Raw genomic sequence first — 24,544 nt, 5'->3', positions numbered from 1 at the left:
GAGTTTTGCCTGTTTTAGAATTCCACATAAATGAAATCATACCATATGTACACTTTTCTGCAAGATGTATTTCACTCAGAATAATGATTTTGAAATTTATTCATGTTGTATGTAAAAACACTTTTTGCTTTTTCATTGCTGAGTAGAATCCATTGCACAAATATAGCACAGTTTGTTTATTCTCCTATGTATGAACACCTAGGCTGTCTTAAGTTCTTGGTTGTTATGAGTAAACATTCTTCAATGTACTTATATAAGTTTATAATGGACACATTTTAATTTTTCTCGAGTAAATATTTAGGCTTGAATTTTTGTTTGTAAGGTACATTTTTTTCAAGTTTTTGTTTGAATTCCAGTTAGTTAACATTCAGCATAACGTTAGTTTCAGGGGTAGAATCTAGAGATTTATTGCTTACATACAACATGTAAGTTGTACGTTTAATTGTAAAAGAAACTGTCAGATCTTTTCCTAAAATGGTTGTTACTTTGCATTCTCTTCAACAATATATGAGCATTTCAGTTGTTTCTTGTTCTTACCCTCACACATGACATTTTCAGTCTTTTTAATTTTTAGCCTCTGTGGTGGATGTACAGTGGAACATGTAACTTTTAAAAGTATCTAATTTAATACTTTGTGAGTGGACCTTCTAAACTACTGCTATCCACCTCAGTCCCACATTTCTATAAATTTATCACTGGATGTACTGGGTATGAGGGAGAATGGTCTCACTAGAAGGTAAGTTCCACAAAAGTATTTATGGACTTAGCATAATAAGAGTTTAATAATATTTGTTGAATGATATGAAAGAATAAGTGAATGGTTATGCACACCTAGACTTACTGAAATAAGAACACAGGAAGACTGCATCTGTGAGCACATCTGTGGAATCCACTTGCAGACTCTTCCCTGTTGTGCTGCCAGATGGCTTTCATCTCCCTTCTGGTCCACTGAACTCATTGCTGTTCTGGTGTTTTGTTACATCCAAAGGGTGGATAGTGTCTAGGGTAAAGACTTTTCTTTCTCCCTCCCTCCCTTTTTCTTTCTTTTCCCTTCCCTTTCAAAAGAATTGAAAGAATTTATAGTGAACTCCCACCTTTTATAGTGAATACTTAGATCCCACTATAAACATCTTACTCTACCTACTTTGTCACATATCCCTCCAATTTTCCATTCAGCAATCCATTTTCTTTTCTTTTCCATCTTAGTTTTTGGATGCATTTCAAAGTGATTTGCAGACAGTAAGCACTTCCTTCTAAATACAGTGCTTCAGAACAAATATATTAACCACAGTTCAATATTTGTATAGAGTCATTTTTAAATTTTGAAAATACAATAAAAGTACAAATATTAAGTATATTATTTACCCTTCCCTTCCCTCCCTCCCCTCCCCTTCCCCCATACCCTACCCTTTCCTTTCCTTTCCTTTCCTTTTGCTAGTGTCTGACCTGAAGTATAGGAAACCGTGAAAAAATACCTTCATCTACCTTGGTCTCATTTTTTTCATGTGTAGAATGAAGGGAGGTAAGTCTTCCTAAATTTCCTCAGCATAAGGCATAGTAATTTTGATTCCTTCATCACCCTGTCTAAAGCCATGATTCCCATGACAGCTTTGCTTGTTTTTTTTTTTTTAACTTTTTTTTGTTTATTTTTAAACTCTTTTTTTTTTTTTTTTTTTGGTTAAGACATTTCTGGACACTGGGAAATTTAGGCCCATAAATAAGTAAACTGTGGTACATATGGACAAAGAACAAAGTTATACTGGGGATATTTTGGGGTACAAAATAACCTTAACTATGTATTTTTTTCTTTTGAGCTAAACCCTCTTCTTCTTTATCATGTTTTGCAGTTGAATGAAGGATGCCTATTCAATATAAATGAAATGACTCTTTGACTTCTATTAAAATGAATAGGTAAGTTATTGTGGTAAGGATTAATGGAATGGTATTAAATTTGACTCTTTTTTAAAATGTTCACAATACTTTTCTTATGACCCACAATTTGCTGCCTAATTCTAATGAGGGCAAAGTATGTAAGTCCAGTGACTTTATAAGCAACCTTCACTTTATAGGTCATCAGACATCATCAAAAAAGCTAAGTAAAAAATGCATTGGGATTATGAGGTCACAGTAATATGAAGTAATAGAAGGGGCATAGTAATAGAAGGTGGTGTCTAAAAACTTTGAGGAATAGTAAGTATATTAATAACTGTCAAAAGAAAATTATCTTAAAAATATATAAAAATCTCTTCCAGTCCCGTCCATGTTGCTACAAAAGTTGGGTATTCGTCCTTTCTGATGGAGGCATAATACTCCATAGTGTATATGGACCACATCTTCCTTATCCATTCGTCCGTTGAAGGGCCTCTTGGTTCTTTCCACAGTTTGGCGACCGTGGCCATTGTTGCTATAAACATTGGGGTACAGATGGCCCTTCTTTTCACTACATCTGTATCTTTGGGGTAAATACCGAGGAGTGCAAAGACAGGGTCATAGGGAAGTTCTATTTTTAATTTCTTGAGGAATCTCCATCCACACTGTTCTCCAAAGAGGCTGCACCAATTTGCATTCCCGCCAACAGTGGAAGAGGGTTCCCCTTTCTCCACATCCCCTCCAACACATGTTATTTCCTGTCTTGCTAATTTTGGCCATTCTAACTGGTGTAAGGTGATATCTCAATGTAGTTTTAATTTGAATCTCCCTGACGGCTATGCTGAGTGAAATAAGTCAAGCAGAGAGAGTCAATTATCATATGGTTTCACTTATTTGTGGAGCATAACAAATAGCATGGAGGACATGGGGGGTTAGAGAGGAGAAGGGAGTTGGGGGAAATTGGAAGTGGAGGTGAACCATGAGAGACTATGGACTCTGAAAAACAATCTGAGGGTTTTGAAGGGGCAGGGGGTGGGAGGTTGGGGTACCAGGTGGTGGGTATTATAGAGGGCACGGATTGCATGGAGCACTGGGTGTGGGGCAAAAATAATGAATACTGTTATGCTGAAAATAAAAAATAAATAAAAAAAAATCAGGTTAAGGGGGTGGCTGGGATGGCTCAGTGGGTTAAGCCTTTACTTTTGGCTCCATGATCACAGGGTCCTGGGATCAAGCCCCGCATGGGGTAGGGGGTGGTCTCTGCTCAGCAGGGAGCCTGCTTCCCCCCTCTCTCTCTGCCTGCTTCTTTGTCTACTTATCATCTCTCTCTGTCAAATAAATAAGTAAAATATTTTAAAAAAATATATAAAAATGCTCAGTTGATTAAGTGTCTGCCTTCAGCTCATGTCATGATCCCAGGGTGCTAGGATCAAGTCCCACATTGGGCTTCTTGCTCAGCAGGGAGCCTGCTTCTCCCTCTGCTTGCCTCTGCCTCTCTCTCTCTCTGAGAAATAAATAAATAAAAAAAATATTTAAAAACTACATATTCTAAATGGAATTACTAATAGATTTGATTATAAACTTTCCAGGGATAGTTATTCTGTGTGTGTGTATGTATATGTGTACGTTTTCCTAATCAGTGGGTCTTCTGACTTCAAATTTCTAAAATCAATTCTGATTAAAAGTTCAAAGACTATTGTTATAATCTCTCACACATATCCCGCTCACTCTAGGTAGTGTGTAATTTTGTGAGGTATTTTCACTCTCTTTGCTCTATCCTATAATTGCTTTCCTTCCCAAGGCTGCTGTGAGTTGCTCTTCAAAGTCATGCTGGGACCTGCCCTTTTCCATTAAGGACATTGCCTTATAATATGCTGAATGTCATTTCATTGGAACATAAATTTAGGAGAGTTAATTTTATGCCAGACCCCTGTATCTACCAAAAGGAAATCTCACTATTAGATAACCCAGCTGTTACTATTGAATCATAATTCTACTGTCCTAAGATTTTCAAGTAATTTCTTTTATTCCTGTGATACTTGCATATCTAATTGTCAAGTTTAATTTATGATCCTTGTTACTCTGTAAGTGTTTAATTGAGTTAGTGGTTATAGCTGACTCATAAACCCATAAAACCCTTCAGTGGTAAACTAATTAGCTACTGCACCTGCCCTCCAAATAATTAACATTGTTCATTACTAACAATCAGCATTGAAGTTGTTAAAAGTTACCTTACCAGGGCACCTGGGTGGCTCAGTGGTTTAAAGTCTCTGACTTCAGCTCAGGTCATGATCCCAGGGTCCTGAGATTAAGCCCCGTATTGGGCTCTCTGCTCCATGGGGAGCCTGCTCCCTCCTCTTTCTCTGCCTGCCTCTCTGCCTACTTGTAATCTCTGTCTGTCAAATAGATAAACAAAATCTTAAAAAAAAAAAAAAGTTACCTTACCACTCAGTTGTCTAAAACAGAGGCTTTCAAACTTTTTTGATCATAATCCAGGTATGCATAATCCATGCATTTCTCAAGTCAATCCAGGATACACACATGCACAAACATACACACACACATCTATTAGGTATGACAGACTGATAATTTCTATTCTATTCTCTTCTACTTTACTCTCTTTCGCTTAAAAGTAAACTGATCTAAAAACTTTTTACTGGCCATTAATGGGTTGTGATTTATAGCTTCCCAAAAACACTGGCTTAGGAAAACACATACACTGAAATAGAAAAGTTAAGAAGAATCCATAAAATTGTTTCCTTCAAATTAAAACTTACTTATTTCCTTCGCCATTATACACCCAATTAGTAGTTCCAATTCCTTCATAGTCAGAAGCCCAGTAATAAATACAGGCATTAATGTGCAGAGTAAACAGCAAGTATCCAGTTGTTCGAATGACTCTGCCAAGGAGAATAAATGCAAAGTAAGGGCTCATGTTGTTCCTGGAATACAGCCTATTTTAACATTTTCTTTTCCTTAAAGTCTCCATGGAATCTCCTTGCTTTAAATTTGTGAACTGTTAACTCTCATTAGTACAGTATAAAATGATGGTGCCATTGCATGTTTTCTAACTGCAGTGTCTTGACTGAGACTGACAGAGCGTAAAAAAAAAAAACCTTCCTCTCTTTTCACAGATGGTATGAATCAACCCCCTGAAAGACATGCCTCAGGGGTCACCTCTCCACTTTGAGTCTCATAAAATACTCTAGACTGATTTAACTGGGTATCTCTGAAAAGCTCATGGGACTTTATGCTACGATTAATAGTGACTAGAAGTCTCTGTGCAAGTGAAGTTCAGGAGAGCAAATGAATGAAATTCGGATTAGAATGAATTGTCATGAGAGAGATGCAAAGTCAACTTGTGAAGGAGCACGCTTATCTGTACTTGTTCTGACTGGAACAGGTAATACATTCTATTTTTAGTTCTGTATTCTTCTAAAATCTAATAGGATTTTCATGCTTTTATCTCATTTCAAAATATTCAAGTCTGTTTTAGAACATAACCCTTTATTTTATATAGCCCAAATTCTGCAATTGCAGAATTTGCAATTGTAGAATTTGCAAAATTTGCAATTGCAGAAATAAAAATTTATTTTTATTTATTTCAATTAATTAATTAATTTTTATTTATTAATTTCTGTTTTCTTTGGCAGGGAGATCATATTCTTCTCAAATTCTGGCTAAACTATTGCACCATTACTTTCTCTGCCACCCCCAGAAGTATACTGAGTTTACTTTACCTGTAGATATATGCTTTGTCCATTATAGACTCTAGGTGATGATTAAACTCAAAAAATGAAGTGTACTATGTAGAAAACAAACAAAAGAAATCCAAAAGTGTGTTAGTTTTAAATACATCTATTTAAATAAAACTATGTAAAATAAACTTTGTTACTGAAAATAATTCCATTCATAAGTCTCTAAAACAAACAAACTAGGGTCTGTTTAGTTGTATTTTCCTTTGGCCCCTACCTTTTAGAACGGTGCCAATCTCCCAGGGTTTCTTGCTGTATTTTATTTTGACTCTCTAGTTTTAGTCTTGTTTGTAATGCTTACTGAAAAGCAAGCCTAAAAACATTTCTTCCCTTTTTCTTTTTAAAGCATCTAGTAGAGCCCTATTTTACAATAATTAAAATCGTACTACACTCAAGACATAAACAAAATAGGAAAAGTATAATATAATCCATTGAAGTTATAAATACGTGTTAAGTCCTGTTGCTCAACACTAGTTTTATTTTTAAGCAAGTTGCATTATATGTGTATTTATTTCAATAAAATTTAAAGTCTGGTAATATTAGTATTAGTTAGCTGTTTTTGACATTGTTCAAAAAGATACAATGAGTATATATGCATCTAATTCAGAGTTGCTATTCTCTTATGGGCTTGGGCATGGAAGGAAAGCCCCTTCAGCTTGAGGTTTATTTGCCAATCTGATTACAGTGAAGAATTTGGAGTCAGAAAAATATGTGATAAAATGCACATTTTCCATCCTGTCCTCATTTTCCTCATCTCTAAAATGAATTTGTTTGTAGGAATAAATAAAATTATGAATATTAAGTTTAACAAAGTATGCAACCACAAGTATGTATCCAACAAAGAGCATTTGCTGCTTCTTTTTGGTTGCTGCTATTTTTGCTGTCATCAGGTTTCACTGTGTCTCCAGGTTGTGTTGTGTCTTCCCAATGTGTGAGAGAGATAACCACCAAAATTTTATAAAATCTTTGGTGTTCCTTTTACGAAGGTTGTCTTTGGATATATGCTATTGTTTCTATTGTTAAAGAGTGACGTGAAATTTTACCTCCTCACTCTCCTCATTTGAGCTGCCTGATGAAGCTACGAGTTAGAAAATGTTTCTATCTTAGAATCTTTTTGAATAGGTAATGCCTTCACATAATTAAAAAACAAGAAATATATGCCTTTAAAAGACTTGCTCCTGCGGCTGCTCGGTGGCTCAGTGGGTTAAAGCCTCTGCCTTTGGCTCAGGTCATGATCCCAGGGTCCTGGGATCGAGCCCCGCATCAGGGTCTCTGCTCTGCGGGGAGTCTGCTTCCTCCTCTCTCTCTCTCTCCCTACCTCTCTTCTTACTTGTGATCTCATTCTGTCAAATAAAAAAAAAAAAGACTTGCTCCCACTCCTGCCCCTATTCATTCTGATTTTCTCTCTTGTCACCCATCCCCATCTCAGTTAACCATTTTTATTAAACATTTTTGGTAATTTTCCATTGTTTATGTAAATATAAATAAATGGAATATTTTTCCGTTTGTGTTATATGGAAATTAGTATTGTTCTATAAACTATCTGTAACTAGCTTTGTTTAATTAGCAATTTATCTTAGAGTTCTTCCTGTATAAATGAATAGAAAACAGTCCTTTTTATTTATTAACTTCTTGTGTTACAAAGTAATCTATTATATAGACGTCCTGCAGTTTGTTTAAGTAGTTTTCTGTTGGTGGATATTTGAGCTGTATCCAAATACGTAAATAATTTTGTTACTAAAAGTGTTTGCAGCTTTTTTTTTTTTTTTTTAGAATTATGGGATTTTAGATGAATAAGATAACTTAGAAGTAACCTAATCTCTCGTTTTACTGCCTGTGGTCCAGGCATTCAGTGACTGTCTAATGAAAAAGGACAAATGGGAAAGAATACAATTATGAAAGATTATTATGTAAGATTATGAAAGACTCATTTTCTTATTATAGTTGCATTTAGAAATATAAAGGCATTCCTATCATAGATTATAAAAATACCTACTGTGAGATATAGAATAAAACAATCAAGAGCAACTTCCATCAGTAGAAACAATGATGTTTTGCCTTTTTAAAAAAATTCATAGTATTGATGAGGGCAGAAAAATGGACAGTTTGGGAAAAATTAAAAATATTATACTTTTCAGACATTTAAAAACATTTCAAGATTTCCATTACTATAAAAGAAAGTTAAATATAGTTATCTTACCTTTAATATCCTATTTGTCCTAAATATTGGATTAAACCCGAAGAACAGGTAGAAAACATCAAATGGCATTACTGATACAACATCCAGCTGTTGGAAAAACACATTCACAATCATATTGTGTTTATGTGCTTTTTTGGACATGGATTGATTTATATCAATGTATATATAAGCTGACCAGTCACCATGAATTATTTGTTGTTTAATATAAAATTGCCTTCAGTAATATGCCTGGTGCCCCTGAAAGGTATATTTGTACCATGAAAACAAGAAAACTGTTTTGTAGACTATTTCCAATGTATTTCATTTCTACCTTCATGCATTTGAGCTCTCTTTAGGCACTGCATTTTCTGCAATTTTTGTTGAGTGTCACACACACTTCAGAGATGGCATGGCTACTAATGTTAAAATACATTTTAATGGTGTTTTAAACATGGGACTCAAACTGAAAGTCAAGTCTACTCTTGATTTTATTTGAGATCACTGCACATTAACTGCAATTGTATATATATATTTTAAAGATTTTATTTATTGATTTGACAAAAGACAGAGACAATGCACACAAGCAGGGCTAGTGGCAGGCAGAGGGAGAGGGAGAAGCAGGTTCCCAGCTGAGCAGGCAGCTGGATGTGGGGCTGGATCACAGGACCCCAGGATCATGACCAAGTGGAAGGCAGACTCTTAAGTGCATAACCCATGGAGCCACCCAGGCACCCTGCAGTTGTATATATTTTATGTTTCAGCCTATTCTCCTGTATTCAGGGCTGATTATATTGTTGGTGGTTCATCCAGATGCCTCAGTTCTTTCTATTGTTCTCCATTTGGGATGATACTGCTAACAATAAACTGCTATGAAATCTACCTATTAGATAGTGTGCAGCGTAACAGAGAGGGGAGAGGGAAGGTCAGTCCCATTTACAATTAATCAGTAACTCCAAGAGAAGAAGTTTTTGAAAGTACTATTATAACTAAAAAAGCATTTTAAACTTTGTCATTTAAACTTTAAACTTTTATTCTGGTTTTCTGTTACCTGGGTAGTTGTGAAAAGGCAACATCACCTCTTGATTATAGTGATGACAGTAAGAAATTATTCTATGTAAGATAATTATTCATTTTCATTGATTTATTCATTTTCGTTCGTTTTTACTTGGTTTTGAAACCATGGTTTTGAAACAGAGTACATTTTAAAAGCATTTAATGTATTTAAGACATATAGGAACAGCTAAGAGCTTTTTGTAAGTCCATACATAATAAAAGGGAAGGTTGAGGTAATTAATTACATATCAGAATTTCGCAATAGCTTCATGCTATTGAAAAGAAATAAAACTTTCAGTTTGAATTAACCGCATTGGCTATTATAAAAACAAATCCTTACTGAAAGTATTGGTTTATAAATTACATCATATCCTGAAACCTCATTAATTTTACCTTACAGATATTGAGTTTGTAACAAGTTAAGAGGTATACAAAGCAGTTACTAAAATAATGTCTTATAAGCAAGAAATCAGGAGCATTGAACTGTTGACTTGTTTAGAGCTACGGCAGTACCCATGTTTTCTGGCTCAAATCACAACAATATTTTTAAAATTTTTGAAAGAAATTTATTAGAACTAATGTGTCAGAATTGTGGTCTTTTTACTTGTTGTGTATCCAATTGCTCAAATGCCCACTGGAATTATCTATGCAGTCATTACTCATGTTTGATATTAACACATTAACATGTAACTTGTTAAAGATGATTTATTTCTCATAGAATTGTAGAAAGTTGAATTGAGTAAGAACTGACCAATACTGAACTTTGTACAAGGCACTTTGCAAAACATGTTGAGGTTGAAATGAGTAAAATGTTTGTCTACACAATCTAATAGTGGAATAATGAAACACAAAAATAGCTCTAATACAATGCTCTAGAGAAGCAGGATGTTTTAAAGGAATTCAAAAGGATTGACCACAATTAAATGTAAAATTTTACATTTATACATCCAAATTAAATATATGAGTTAATTTTCACTTATTCAAATTCAAGAAAATGATTAAGAACTTGTAATAAGTTTTGTGACACTTAAGAAGAATAGTCATCCTCTTGTGGAGTTCATCAAAGTAGTGTAGATTATGAATATGTCTGAGTATGTGGCAATTTTTTTTGCAAAGAAAATTAGGTGCAGATAAAAACAAATTTAAAGAGATTTTAATCACCACAGATCACCAATGGGGACAATTTGGCACCTAACCCCAGCTGTGTATTGTTATACAAAATCTGAGGCCACAAAAGTGTTTTTCTTGAAATGGGAGGTTGCAGTTTACTTATACATATTGGGTAACTTTGGATAACTCCTAAACCTTTGTCTGTTTCTCATAGTTAGGAGGAACAAATAAAAAATAATAAAGTACTTGGGTATAAATAATTATGAGTGAAAAAACCATACAATTATACTGTTATTTGAGGAAAGAAAGGTTTCATGTTATTGACATAATTGCTTCTTCTTTTTAAAATTTTGTTTATATGAACAAGAAAGAAATAAGACTAGAAAAAATTAGATAGACTTTTGCACCATCATGGTACATGAATTGGAGGATAGCATTCTGTATGGACAAGACAAAGTATACTCCATACTCCTTTACTGACGTATTCATCAGAATTTAAATGTGACCGCTAACATTTTGTTGTGCTTGATAAAGATCCAAATGTTAAATTTCACACTTGCACATTCATGGAAGTGTATCATGTAATTATTGAGAAGCAAAAACTTTAGGCTTGCCTTTGCCTAGAACTTCATCTGTATAAACTTTGTTACAAAGTCTATGAAGGAAATTTTTTAAAAAAGAAATTTATAAATGGGACTTAAAATCAAAATGGTAATGGATTATTTGAACAATTCTGAAACAGTAAGTCACCTACCTGAAACTTTGTAGAACTCCTGTAGTGTCTCTTTAACTCATTTGAATCCACCTGAAATTTTATATTTATATTTTATATTAATTATACTCAGCTTCATCAATTATTTTCTCACTTTAATAAATATGTATACTTATTTCTCTCAACTGGTTCCTTGTAACTTCAGCCAATAAATATGCTCTATCCTCTCATCTCTTTAAATAGAATAAAATCTCCCTTGTCATTTGTTTTCTTTTTGTTATTGATCTATTGTTTGTCATACTCAAGCTTCTTAAGAAAGTTGTCTGCATTGCTTTATTCTGCATCTTTCCACCATATTTATTCCTTAACCCATGGCAAATTAGAGGCAATTTGACCTTTGCTCATTTCTCTTATTCCATTAAGACTGCCAATAAGAAGTCAGGCACTAACGTCTTCCTCATGATCATGCCCAAGAAATCCTCCATAGTACTTAGCATTCTTTTATGGCATTTACCGTCTTTTGAAATCACACATGTATTTCTTGGCTCATTTATTTAAAATCAGTTTATTCCATTAAATGGTAATCTATCTCAGGACAGTTGACTTTGTTTAGCAACTGTACATAGCTAGTGGCTAGAATATATTAGGAAACCAATAAATACTTATTGAGTAGATGAATAGATAAAGGAACAAAAAGATAAATAAAACTTTTTAAAGCATTTGATATTTGGTGGGATATTTGTTCCTGAACCTCTTTCTTTCTAAAGACTCTGAAACGCCATTTTTGGTTTACTTCTTCAGTTCTAACTTTTTGGTGTCCTTTTTTTTGATTCTAGGGATAGCCATTTAAATGTCAACATTCCCCAGGACTCAGCTCTCTTCTCTTCCTTTTTATACTTGCTTCCTAGAAAATTTCATCCACTTATATGGTTACAAGTATCTACTGCCACCTAATCTGGAGCTGTTGACCTGGACAAGCAACTGCCTTTTATCTTCACTTAGCAGTGCTGCTTATATCAGATTTAATTTACACCAAACGTGAATTCATCATCATTCTCCACTCCCCACTAGCCTAACTATCTTCCCACCTCCAACCCTTCCCCTTCTTGGGTAATCCTATGAGCATCCTCATCTATCCTGGTCAGTCATCCCAGACCACACATTCTCCCTCAGGCCCCCTCATCCATCCAGCAACAATTCTACTGATTCTCCTTCCCACAATTTTATTATTATTATTTTTTATTATTATGTTCAATTATCCAGCATATAGTACAATTTCCTCATGTCCATTTTATCCTTTTGGCATGGGTCTTTTTGCCCTAAGATTTGTTCCCATTCGTCCATTCTATAATGGCAGCTAGATGATCATGCTCAATCAGATTACTTAACAATCAACATTTATGTGAAATCCTCTGATTCCACATGACTTTAAAAAAAAATACAAGCTCCCTTTCATGGTCTTCAAAGGCTCTACTTTCTCTGTCTCACTCGCCTCCTACAGCATCCCACATCCACTTTATTCAGCATCAGAGTTTCTCACTTTCATGACTTTCCCATGCTGTTTTCAGAGCTTAGAACATATGTTTTGTTCCCTTTTAGTGGGGGTGGAGGTGTGCAGATAACTGAAGTTCATTCATTAAGATTTGGACCAGGTGTCCTCTCCTTCACATGGTTTTCTCTGTGCCTCATAACCCTTAGGGCTTATCACTGTCATGACTCCCATTACAAACCCTACCATTTTTCTTTTGTCTGTCTTTCATGTGCTGAATTACTTGAGGGTGAGGTCCTTATCTTTGTCTTGTTTTTCCAGTTTCTAATGCAAGCAATGTCTAACACATAGTAGGTGCCCAATAAATATGTGATAGGTAATAGATTAAGAGGCATTTGTTACCATTCAGACCTAAAAGAATTAATGCTAATATTGGATTTGCTTCTTAGATTTTGGTTATAGTTAGGGAGGAACAGTCTTTGTGCTATTAATGAGTTGGCCAAAGTATTAGAACCTGGATGCCTGGAAGTAGTATCTTTTAATAATTACCATCCAGACTATCCAAGTTCAGAAGTTTTAAACTTCTGCTGAGCAGTGTTAACTACTGATTAGCCAGCTCCCTAATTCCTGCTCCCCACACCCTATTTTGACTGTAATTTTTACCCATACATATATACTAAATCTTACAGAAATATATTAGTAGATATAGAAGACATGCTCTTCTAATGATTTTTACTGTGAAACTCAATGGCTTACTGAACCACAGGTAGACATAGATAGAAGTTTAAGTTGAATCATGTACCAAGCTTGAGTAAAATCAGTTAGCTCAGTAAAATCAGTTCAAAGCTTATCTGGGACTGACAGAAACATTTCAAGTGCTACAAAGTTAAAATACTGCCTTCTCCTCCAACCATGGAAGAATGTTTTTAGCACTTTTATCCCTTTACTTTCAGGCTTGTCTATGAATCTATGATTGAATAAATGTAAATGAAATGAAAACTTTTTTGATTAGATAAAAATGAGATCTAGTGATTCTAAAATATCTCTTCTTTGGAGCACTAAATAAATTTGGCATCGTTAAATTTGGGGTCGTTAGTTTTATGACAACCAGCATGTTTACTGGTAACAATTAGGCACTTACTTAAACAATGTTACCCATTTAATTCTCTTTCTCTTTTTAAGCCTTATAATTATGCAAGCAACATTTCTTCAGGAGAGGCTTACTTTAGAAAGGATATGCTGACTGCACCTAAGTCTTCCTCCAAAAAATAGTTTTTGAAGAAGCTTTACACAGGTACTATTATATTTACACCTTCTGATAAATGGATGTATTTCAAAAATAACAATATCATTGAAGCAACTACAATGCAGATTAAATAATTATTCAAGGAGAGAATATCCTTGAACCAAAATTGCCATTTATCCTCTCCTTCAAACATTTCTTGAATATACTCTCCGAGTTCCCAAGATAGAGAGGGAAATGAATTGGATACTGTCCTTACACTCAAGAAAGTTACTATCAGGAAAGAAAGAGAACTATAGATACAAATCGGAGACATTATGGGAAGTTAAATGTATGGATATTCATTCATTTGATTCATTTAACAACTTACTGTACATTTTCTAGATTCCGGATTCTGGCCTAGGTCTACACATTGTCTTATTTAATCTTCATAATAGGTTTATGAGGTTGGCACTGTAATTCCCATTTTATGGATGAAAAGATAGTACTTAATGAAAGGTTACATTTGTTTTCTTCAAGTAATGCTATTAGTAAATTGCAGAGGCGGAATTTGACCCTGGTCTGTTTGTTTCTACTACATCATAATTAGCCTCATTGTTATTTAACAATTAAATAATAGAAGTATGAATAAAATGTACAGAGCACAGAGAAGGGAGTGGTTAATTTTCTTCAGGTCAGTTTCTAAACAGTAACTGAGAAGACTAAGTGCCAAAAATGGTTGACTACAACATCAGGTCTGATTGACATTGTCACTAGGCAGCACTGAGCATTTCCATGAATCGTGATGGGTAGGTTTAGCAGTGTTGTGGGTATGATTCTCATATCTCTAATCCTCATTGTCATTTTCAGCTTTATTTCTGCTGTCTATGAAGGAAATTACAGATAAGAGACTCTTTTGTTGGTCTTTGATATAAAATTCTTCTATTTGTGTAGTACCGTTTTCAGAAGAAGGATATTGCAAATGAATACTGTGCAAAACTTGTAAACCCTCCTAATTTTCTCTGTTGTGGCCTTTTGCACTTTTGTTACTTATCTGTTTTCCAAGGCCTTGGGGGAATTAATATTTCCATCTTCCAGCCCTGAAATACCTGGCAACTGAAGATATTTAATAAATGTTGGTTGAATGAATGAATGAATGAATGAGTGAATGAGTGAATGAATAATTTGGCAGTGTACCAAAAGTAGCATAGATAGCTTAATTTAGTCAGCTGTTCAGTTTGGGTACTTGACTTGCATAGTCTTCTTACCAAAATGTAATCAAGTTTCAAAGGCTAACACCTATTCTGAATTAAAGAAACCATTAGATTTCTTTTGAACAAACAAAGCAATTAGTTCCTGCTCTGTATTTGTAGTTTGTGATAATGCATTTTAAATAGAGCCCATTGAGTGTGTTTTTATTGGTTATTTTTCTTGTTTTTAACACTCCATTGTGTGTAAAGGGCCTCTTAGAAAATTGAAAATAAGTCTCCCCTTACTGATTTTGTCATTTTCCATTTGTCAAACATTGATTTTCTCCCCCCTTGTGCATCTAATGGAGGTTGAAATTAGCGCTCTTTTTTTGTGTGTTGTTTACTTCTTATTTGTACACCATCATCATCATTTATCAAGTTGCCAGTGAGCTCTGGGGATAGTACTGGTGAGCTGACTAGTGCTCTGAAGTCCACATAAGGACTATTTTGAATAGATTCTTGCTACAGCTATAGCTCTTGACTTTAGAATTTCTTTCTAGGAAAGATTTCAAATAATAGGAGGATTTCTTTAGGAATTTTTTTTTCTAAAAGAAAACAATAACCAAAACTTCTCCTTTCAGCTTTAATAATTTAACACTGTCTGTAGACTCAAAAGAAAATATTCAGGAGATTAAAGAACCCATCTTTATTTTTCAAGAATATGTATGAACCCAAGGAGCCATGTATTCCCTCAGTCTTCTCTTCCTACTGTGACAGAGCCATTGGAGGGTCTGTTCTGTGCAGTTATCACTGAGATTGTGAAGAGGATATTACAGTGGACATCAGTTGGAAAGGAAGCATCCTTTTAGTTAGCTGGGGAAGGGGCTGAGGAGTAGAGGCTTTGAGATTTGGGTATGTGCTTGTGAAAACATATTTTTCTGTTAGGTTGACTGGATTGCTTATGAAATTCACTCAACACTGAGAATAAATCTAGGAGAAAATAATTTCTCCTAAGGGTAAGAATGGTAGTTTCTGAGGTAGGTCAGTGCATTTGATGGTGAGAATTAGGATGTGATAAACATGGAAAGTGGAAGAGTGAATAGAAGAGATGCCAGCAGATACCATATTAATTAAAACAACCCCCAAAACCACAGGTGTGTTTTATGTGCTTGTGATATGCACCTGTCTGCAGGGTGTGTGGCTTCCTACTTATGGTCTGGCTGTCTCAGTGAGGATCTTGATGGGTCATTGTTAAAGCACTCTCTAATAGCACATTTTGCAATGGTGAAAATATCCTGTGCTCTCTGATATGGTAGTCTTTACCCAAACGTGATTATTGGACACCAGAAATATTGATAGTGTGGCTGAGAAATGAATTTTTAATGTTATTTAATCTTAATTAAAATTAAATTTGAATAGACACGTCTCTTTAGTGGTCACTATATTGGACAGTGCAGTGAACCTACACTGATTAAAAGGTTCGTGACTGACAGCTTTTCTTTTCTTTTTAAATTAGGTTTCCCCAAAGTATCAAGATCTAGACTTGTTTTCTGCACTATGTACAGGTATTGTGCTCAGTGCTGATTATGCTGATTATGCTGAGTCTGTGTCCTAGAAATCTTATAGCCTAGTGCTTTCTCACAACACCAGGTTGTCTCCTGAGGACGCTGAGTGATAATAAAGAGTGTTATAATACCTGCCTTATTCTATTCAGACTACTTGAGGTGTGCTTACTAGAGAAATATTTATTAAATCACTTCTTTTTGCATACATAATTTATACATTTTTAAACATTATTTAGGTAAAATATGTATATGGTTTTGACATTATAGACCTGGCTTTATCTTTCTATCCTCACATATTATCAAATTCTGAAAAACTAGCCAAATGAACCAACATGGTATAGTTGGAATGAGCATGGGTGTTGGAGTCAAGATCTGGATTTAAATTCTGCCTCAGCTGCTGTTCAGCTTTGTGCCTTGAGCATATCACCTACACTCTCCAAGCCTCTTCCTCTTAATAATATCTTTATTATAGGGTGACTGAAAGGATTAAATGAGACATTGTAAAGAAATTAACTGGAATAATAGTGATAGCTAACATTTAATATACACTCATTAGGCACTCAACATAGTTCCAGGCATCACTTCATTTTGTCTTTCCATCAACACTGTGAAGGTACTATTGTTATTACTATTTTTAAGATGAGGAAACTAAACCACAGGGATATTCATGGTCCCCTGCACATAGTGAGTTCTCAATGGTTGTTTTGTTGTTGTTGTTGTCGTTATTACTGTACTGGTGGTTTCCAGTGGTTAAACACTCATACAGGCAGAGATAGCCAGTCAGACATTAAATAGTGTTGTAAATTTATTTTTGTAGTTCAATCTGATATTTGTCAGTTTCTGCTTTTCCCCAGTTACACTTACTATTATGTCTCCTCCTTTTATAAACTGGAGTCTGGGCTGGATTAATAGCATATCGCAAAGGTAGATGATATCACATATGATGTCTGTAATAAACCAATAGTGTGTGTTGTCTGGTGTTTGATATGGAAAGACGATGCGCAGTGGTATAAGCCAGCAGTTCCAGTTATAAGCAATGGTGACGAGCAGAAGCCACAGGAGATAGTGTCGATCTAGAAAAATCCAAATGGCATGTAACAAGTATTAAAATAATTCTCTTGCTTAGTTTGGTAACATTGGAGCCCTTTCGTCTGGAGCTAAGCAAATTGTTATAAGAGGGTCTGTTAAAATTCAGTGCAATTCTGACTCTACAGTAGAAAGCACTGAGCTTTACAAGGCTTGTTGAGTGATCTTACAGTTCTTCTGACTTTGGAGAGAGGCATTCCTTTCTTGTTGACAAGTGGCCTTTCTGAGTCTGTCCCTGCAAGTAACTGTGCTACGTGGATCAAGGAAGAAGAGACCCAGGGAATTAGAGATGCCCTGTTTGGATAACTGCAGCAGCAGGCACTTTGTGCATCAGTAGTTAAGCTGCAGGGTCACCCAGGGAGGTAGACAAAAAGCCACATCTTGCCATGGCTTTTTGTCTACATCTTGCCGAGTATGGCTGACCTGGAGAAGGCAGAGATTCAGCCCATTAAGGCAGTCTATGTCCTTTCACACATTGCTTTCTTCTGCCCAAGGGAGGCCATAGGAAAGGATTTGTTCAGTTAGAATAATCAACAACATGAAGGCATGGAAGAAGACAGACACTTCATAATGACTTTTTAGGGGAAGGTTGTCAATATACATATCACTGAATGCTTTGGTACTTTCTTTTCAAAAGTAATTATGGGCAGCATAGACCCTGGACTGCCTTTTATTTATTTATTTTTATTAATCAGTCAATCAATCAATCAATCACTTATCTATTTTGATGATTATACATTTACTTTATTCCTCATTATCCTGGCATGCCCTTTAAAAACAGGCAGGAATATTTTATCTCTTCCCTTCAACAGAGAGTGCCAAACAATCCATTGCATATTTAATATAGTTTAAATTCTGCTTTCTAGATGGATTCAGGATGTGGGCTAGGGAGAAATGGAAGCCATCTGTGACTTTGGGTTATAGGGGTTTTGGTAATATCTAGCCCTCCCACTGGGATAGTCTACCCTTTGATGGTACCTGTGTATGAATCTATGCTTCTTGGAAGTCTAATTCGTTTTAGGTACTCTGTCAGAGGCATCTTCTGGAATTTAAAACACAGTATTTGATAGTAATGTTCTTCTTTTAGCTTAGCATTACTTTCTTGTGTTGATGGTATAGCTGTGGGCTTTGCTTTACAGGGAAAAAAAAGAACACATTTTAAGAGGTTAGGTTAGCTTAATGAGAAAAGCTTGGATTTCTCAAAGTCAGAACATTTCAGAATGTTCCCTTCTCAATTTAGGTAGATAAGGCGTGTTATGACTTTGAAAATAGCTACATTAATGACAATATCCAGGTAATAAAAACACTGAAATTTGGAAATAAACAGCAGATTTAAAGCTTCCCAGTAAATTATCCCAAAGGTGTTACAAATATCATATTTTAATTAATTAATTAATTTAAAGTAATCTCTAGGGGCACTTGGATGGTTCAGTTGGTTAAGCATCTGCCTTTGGTCATGATCCTGATCATCAGGTCATGATCCCAGGGTCTTGGGATTGAGCTGCATGTCAGGCTCCCTTCTCAGTGGGGGCCTGCTTATCTCTTAAGAGTGCTCAGCCTCTCTTCCTGCTTATGTGTATTCTCTCTGTCTCTCTCTCTCTTAAAGGAAGAAAGAAAGAAAGAAAGAAAGAAAGAAAGAAATTTCTACACCCAATTTGGCGCTCAAACTCACAACCCCAAGATCAAGATTTGCATACTGTACTGACTGAGCCAGCCAGGCACCCCAAAATTAGGATATTTTAAATACAAGCTAATTCTTACATATTTTGTAGCATAAATAAAGTTAGAATCCTTTAGATTTACATTGAAAAGTATCATTACAAATGTACATCATGCCACAGGTTTTAATTTCATGCCTCTTTAGTCTCACACATATCTTTCAAGTTATGCATAAAACTCAAAATATTTTTTTAACTTATTTTTATCAAAATATAATGACTGATTTATTATAGCTTCTTTTAAAAAGAAACTACATAATATATAATTACAAATATATTATTATATAAATATATATAATATATACTATATAGTGTGTGTATATATATATATATACTATATAATACATAGTTTATTTTAAAATCCCTTTTATCTTATACAGAATTATAAGTAAACCCTCAGCTCCACCTTATATAATTAACAGTCTGATTCTTAACTGCTATCAAACAACAAAATTTTCTTCTATTTTTATCTATACATATATAAATATTTTTACAAAGATATAACCATAATATATATCATTTTTGTGGTCTGCTTTATTGTACTTAATAATTTTTCATAAAAACATTTCTGCAATTACTAGGGAGGCTGATAATTTCCCCAGTCTGCCATGTAATTAGTTGATATTCTTTGCTATGTTGTGTACTAAGGTAGTGTTGTATTTTTATAAGTGCTTTGTATATCAGGGGTATTTTTTTAAAGATTTTATTTATTTATTTGACAGAGAGAGAGAGAGAGAGAACACACATGCCTACAAGCAGGGGGAGTGGGAGAGGGAGAAGCACTCTCTGCTGAGCAGGGAGTCCAATGCAGGGCTTGATCCCAGAACACTGGGATCATGACGTAAGCTGAAGGCAGATGACATTAATCGACTGAACCACCCAGGACCCCCTATCAGGGGTATTCTTAATTAATATTTACAATAAAACTTGCCATAGCAGATACTGTTGTTGCTTTGCTTGTATACCATGAGCAAAGCAGTACCTGGTCTAAAAGGTCCTGTGCAGAGGGCTCCCTGTGTCAGTCTCCCTCAGCATTTTTTCTCAGATGGCTTGCTTAAAGTGCTGGAGAGTTAGCAACATGCCCCAACCTTAACCCTTAACTAATGGAAAATAGGAGTTGGTGGAATGGTACCCTGGAACCCTGGCCACTTCCTCCAAAATACATAAAGAACTTACATAAAAACACCAAACCAAACCAACACCTAAAAACCAAACAATCCAATTAAAACATGGACAGAAGACTTGAATAGATAATTTTTCCAAAGAAGACATACAGATGTTCAATAGTCACATGAAAAGATGTTCCACATCACTCAGCATCAGGGAAATAGAAATCAAAACCACAATGAGGTACCATCTCACATCAGTCAAAATGGCTAGTATCAAAAAAGACAAGAAATAGCAAGTGTTGGCAAGGCTGCGGAGAAAAAGGAATCCTTGTGCACTGTTGGTGGGAATGTTAATTGATGCAACCAACTGTGGGAAACAGTGGGGAGGTTTCTCAGGAGAATTTTTAGGTGTGATCCAGTTTTTTAGCTGGATCAAGTCTGAGGACCCACAGAAGAAGCCCTCTCATTAACACATTTTCATTGTCTTAACTCTTGTCTCCATCTCTTGTCTGCTTTCACCTTCCTGGATCACCCTCAGTATAAACTATTTGCACCTAAGTCATTGTCTCAGGGTCTGCTCTTGGGGAACAACAAACTAAGATGTTTGTAAAATACATGTCCCCTCATAACCTCTTTCTTTCTAGTACTTTGAGGTAACAATCCTTACCAGTTTGGGGGCTGGCTTCAGGTGACGATATATCTCCTTCTGCCAACTTTTTCTTGTAGAGCATTGTTCTTTGACGCATCCTTTTCACCAAGTTGTGTAGCTGGGCATCAGCATACTCATTTATAACAGGGGCTCCAAGCGGTTTGCTTTTTGGACTAAATGAGGAAAAAAGTGGTGGTAAAGATGGATCTATGCAGAGATATATACAGGGAAGAGATTAAGTTTTTTCACCCTCGTTATAGACCCTATGTTATTATCTGCTCCTTTCTTCAACTGAAGAGAAAAATTCAAAAATTAAGTTTGATGGAAATAGTATTGATGGAATACAGATTTGCTAGTGAAATATTAGAATCCACAAATAGTAAATGTCCATTCTTTAGAATATTAGATCTTGACAACTAGGATGACCCCTTGGTGTACATATCTTGCATAATTTTGGAGACAATAAATATGGTGGGTTTTACTATCATAATTAGTTTGTGTTATATGGCTCAGTAGTCTTTAAGGTAAGAAGTTTATACAAATGGGCCTGATGTAATCAGATAAGCTCTTTAAAAGCAGAGAGTTTCTCCAGCTAGTGACAGAGCAGAAAGTCAGAAGTTTGAAGCATAAGGGAGATTTCACTTGAGAGAAATTCTCCATTTTTGGATTTGGAGAACAAAGGAGCCCCCTGATAAGTTTACATGAAGTCTCTAGGAGCTGAGAGTGATTGATCTCTGGCTAGCTGATAACAAGAAAACAAGAACCTCAGTCCTACAATCACAAGGAATTGAATTATGCCAATTATTTGAATGAACTTGGAAGTGGATTCTTCTCTGGCGTCTGCAGGTGAGAGCCCAGCCTGAGCTGGCTGACACCTTGATTTCACCTGTGTGAGAACTAAAACAGAGCACCCAGAGTCACTCAGACCTTTGATCTACAGAAGTGTGAGGTATTAAATAGACATTAACTCAAAAAGTTTGTAATAATTTCTTTCTTTTTTAAAATTAATTTTTAAATTAAAAAAAATAATGTATTTTTAGCCCCAGGGTTACAGGTCTGTGAATCACCAGGTTTACACACTTCACAGCACTCACCACAGCAACCCCCCCAATGTCCATAACCTCACCATTCCCCCACCTCACAGCAACTCTCACTTTGTTCTGCGAGGAGAATCTCTTATGGTTTGTCTGAGATAATTTCTTATGTGGCAATAGAAAATGAGTACATCTAGTATGCTTTCATCCAATTTCCTTCTAAGATAACATACAAACAGATTAGTATGAGGTATAATATACCAACTGGTATATTTCATAAGGATCTGAGTTCCCTCTCAGGTTTTCCTCAGACTTCTAACTCACTCTCCACCTTTCTTCTGAAGTCTGACACCGTGTCTACACAGGCCCATATAGGTTCTAATACATTCTTACTTCCTTACATTCATATCTGCCCTTTCCATCTCACTTCTAAACTGGAACCCGTGGGGTTCACATTGGAACTGGTTAATCTGTGGGTTGTATTTAAAGAGGACTTTAATATGAGCCCCTCTCCACTACTCTCCATTCTCTACCCAGTAGAGATTCCCATACCATTAGTGTGTCTCTCCTCCCTTCTTATTATAGTATAATTTATGTTCTTTGAAAAGTTATGCTTCATCATTGAGAGTCTTCAAGCATGTCACACTAAGAGCTTTATAAGTGTTCTCAAGAATGGTGAAGACTGAGATGCAATGGAAGAAAAATCCGATATATTTTTGAAAATATAAAAGTAGGAAGACATTAGGTCTTCAAAACTGGAATTTTTTTTTCTGGTTAAGAAATATCATATATATCATTTTACTGATTTCTTCTTAAACTCTTAGCATGCCTAGGAGTTTACTCATCCATCAAGCAGTTATTGAGTTTTTACCTTACATACTGGAATAAAAAGATGAGTTAGATGGAGACTAACCCTATGGATGCTCATAGTTTAATGTGATGTGATGTGAATAGAATAGAATGTGTACATGCAGGAAGCCAGGTAGCAGGGATGGTGGAAGTGGCTGTATGGAAAGGTGAGTGGAGTCAGGTTATGATGTTTCTGTATGATCTACTTATGAGTTTGGACATTAACCTGAAAGGTAATGGGAGCCAATGCAGAGTATTGAGCAAATGAAGGGTATGAGAAGGTATTTTTGGAGATGTAGCAATAGGGGCAGAGTTGAAGAGGAATAGTGTAAATGCATGGAAACAAGGAAAGTGGTGAATGGATTAAGTTAGAACTGATAAGGGAAAAGGAGAGGGGCTAAAGAAATAATTTAGAGGCAGAAATGAAAGGAGTTGAACTTTCTGGGTCTTTTGGATAAATCCAAATAAGAAATCAAGAATAACTTCTAAGTTTCTATTACTAGAGTCTAGATTTATGAAGATGACATTAATATAAAAAGGAATTTAGAAAGGAGATGTTTGTATGTAGTAGGAATGTTGAAAAATCACTTTTTTGTGTCTATATATTTAATTCAAAGCATTTGTAGGATTGTGTGATAGGAGCTTGATTGTGCTAGTGAGGAGATATTTGGAAATCCAGTTCTTATGACAAAACCTTGGTGGTCATCAATGTATATGGGATGTTTGAAGAGATGAATGTAGATGGCATCATCATAGACTGAAGTTCTCAAGGTCAGTAACTCCCCAAGACCTAGGACAAGATAGGCTTTAATACATCTTTATTGAATAAACAAACCTATCCAACCTTTTGTTTGACCTTATGTGGTGTGCCTCAGTGCACTAAAAAAGTCTATAAGAAGTGAAGCTGAGAGCTGGTGGATCATTAACTGAAAAGTCAGGTATTCAAACTGTTAAAATGTCTAACTCAAGCCTTAAGATTTAAGAAGTATGTTTTTTTCTTTTCCTGAATCATCGATAAGCCCTAATTGACCATATAATTGCCATTTAATCACACTAGTTTTTACTGTGCAAACCTCATGAATAAAATGCTGAAAATTACATTAGAAAGCATGCCTGTATTTTAAATGCATAGCTGTCTTTCAACAGCTATATATTTTTCTTTCTGTATTAGCTGAGCATTAATATGTCAATTTATTTCATCTTCCCCCCCACCAGCTTCTCATATAGAGTAATCCCTGTCCATCTTCTCCCTTATCTACATATATACAGAAGATATGAATGTATTTTTTTCTTGAGGTAATTTTGTAACTGAATGAAAAAAGGCAAAAAAAGAAGAAGAAACTTGTATTTTCGTGAGACAAAAAAAAAAATGAAGGTAGAAGAGAGAAGCAATGGCTATGCCTTATGTAACTATGCTTCATTTGAGTGATAGCTGATATTTTTTTATTCATATTACTAATTGTAATTTTTAAAGAATTATTCCTCATAATTCCTTGATGAACCATATTTCACATAAATGTGCAAACACTTTATAAATTTTGGTAAAGAAAAATAGAAGGAAAATCTTACTGAAACTATTGTTGAGATGAGTGAGGCTTTTAAAATTTGTTTATGTATCTATGGAAGAATAAAGAATTAGTTAGAATGACATTTGTTCTTTTAATTTTTTTGATAAGAGTATAGAGAACACTTATTTTAAAAAAGAGCTGATAAAAAAATAGTATCACAGTAGTCCTCATTTCTTGAAATTCAATTAGAAAAAAAAGAAATTCAATTAGAGATATAGGCCAAAAAAATTACATATTTGACAATTGTTCTTGGGTTGCAGGAGCTTTTGCTCCTCCAGGGCAAATCCATCATAGTAATATTGGGATGGGTTAGAAGTAGGTCTGTCTTTTGCAAAACAGGAGAAATCCATTGTGAAAGGGGAGATAGGAAAGGGAAACTTGTGGTCT

The 24,544-nt window shown here is 35.1% G+C and overlaps 1 protein-coding gene across 1 annotated transcript in view; it reads right to left on the bottom strand.

Moving 5' to 3' along the window:
- Window positions 1–24,544, bottom strand: part of CNGB3 (cyclic nucleotide gated channel subunit beta 3) — a 157,964-nt gene that overhangs the window by 67,164 nt on the left and 66,256 nt on the right. The window contains exons 4-10 of the mRNA XM_044247109.1: window positions 20,725–20,879; window positions 18,209–18,361; window positions 17,009–17,217; window positions 10,721–10,771; window positions 7,825–7,911; window positions 5,610–5,674; window positions 4,647–4,769 (exon numbers count right to left, since the gene is read on the bottom strand). Of these exons, the coding sequence (XP_044103044.1) occupies window positions 4,647–4,769; window positions 5,610–5,674; window positions 7,825–7,911; window positions 10,721–10,771; window positions 17,009–17,217; window positions 18,209–18,361; window positions 20,725–20,879 (843 nt within the window). The remainder of the gene's footprint in view (window positions 1–4,646; window positions 4,770–5,609; window positions 5,675–7,824; window positions 7,912–10,720; window positions 10,772–17,008; window positions 17,218–18,208; window positions 18,362–20,724; window positions 20,880–24,544) is intronic.

Source organism: Neovison vison, chromosome 4, assembly GCF_020171115.1.
Source record: "Neovison vison isolate M4711 chromosome 4, ASM_NN_V1, whole genome shotgun sequence".
NCBI lineage: Eukaryota > Metazoa > Chordata > Mammalia > Carnivora > Mustelidae > Neogale > Neogale vison.
The sequence above is the reverse complement of the archived record's forward strand: the minus strand, read 5'-3'. Positions and strand labels throughout refer to the sequence as shown.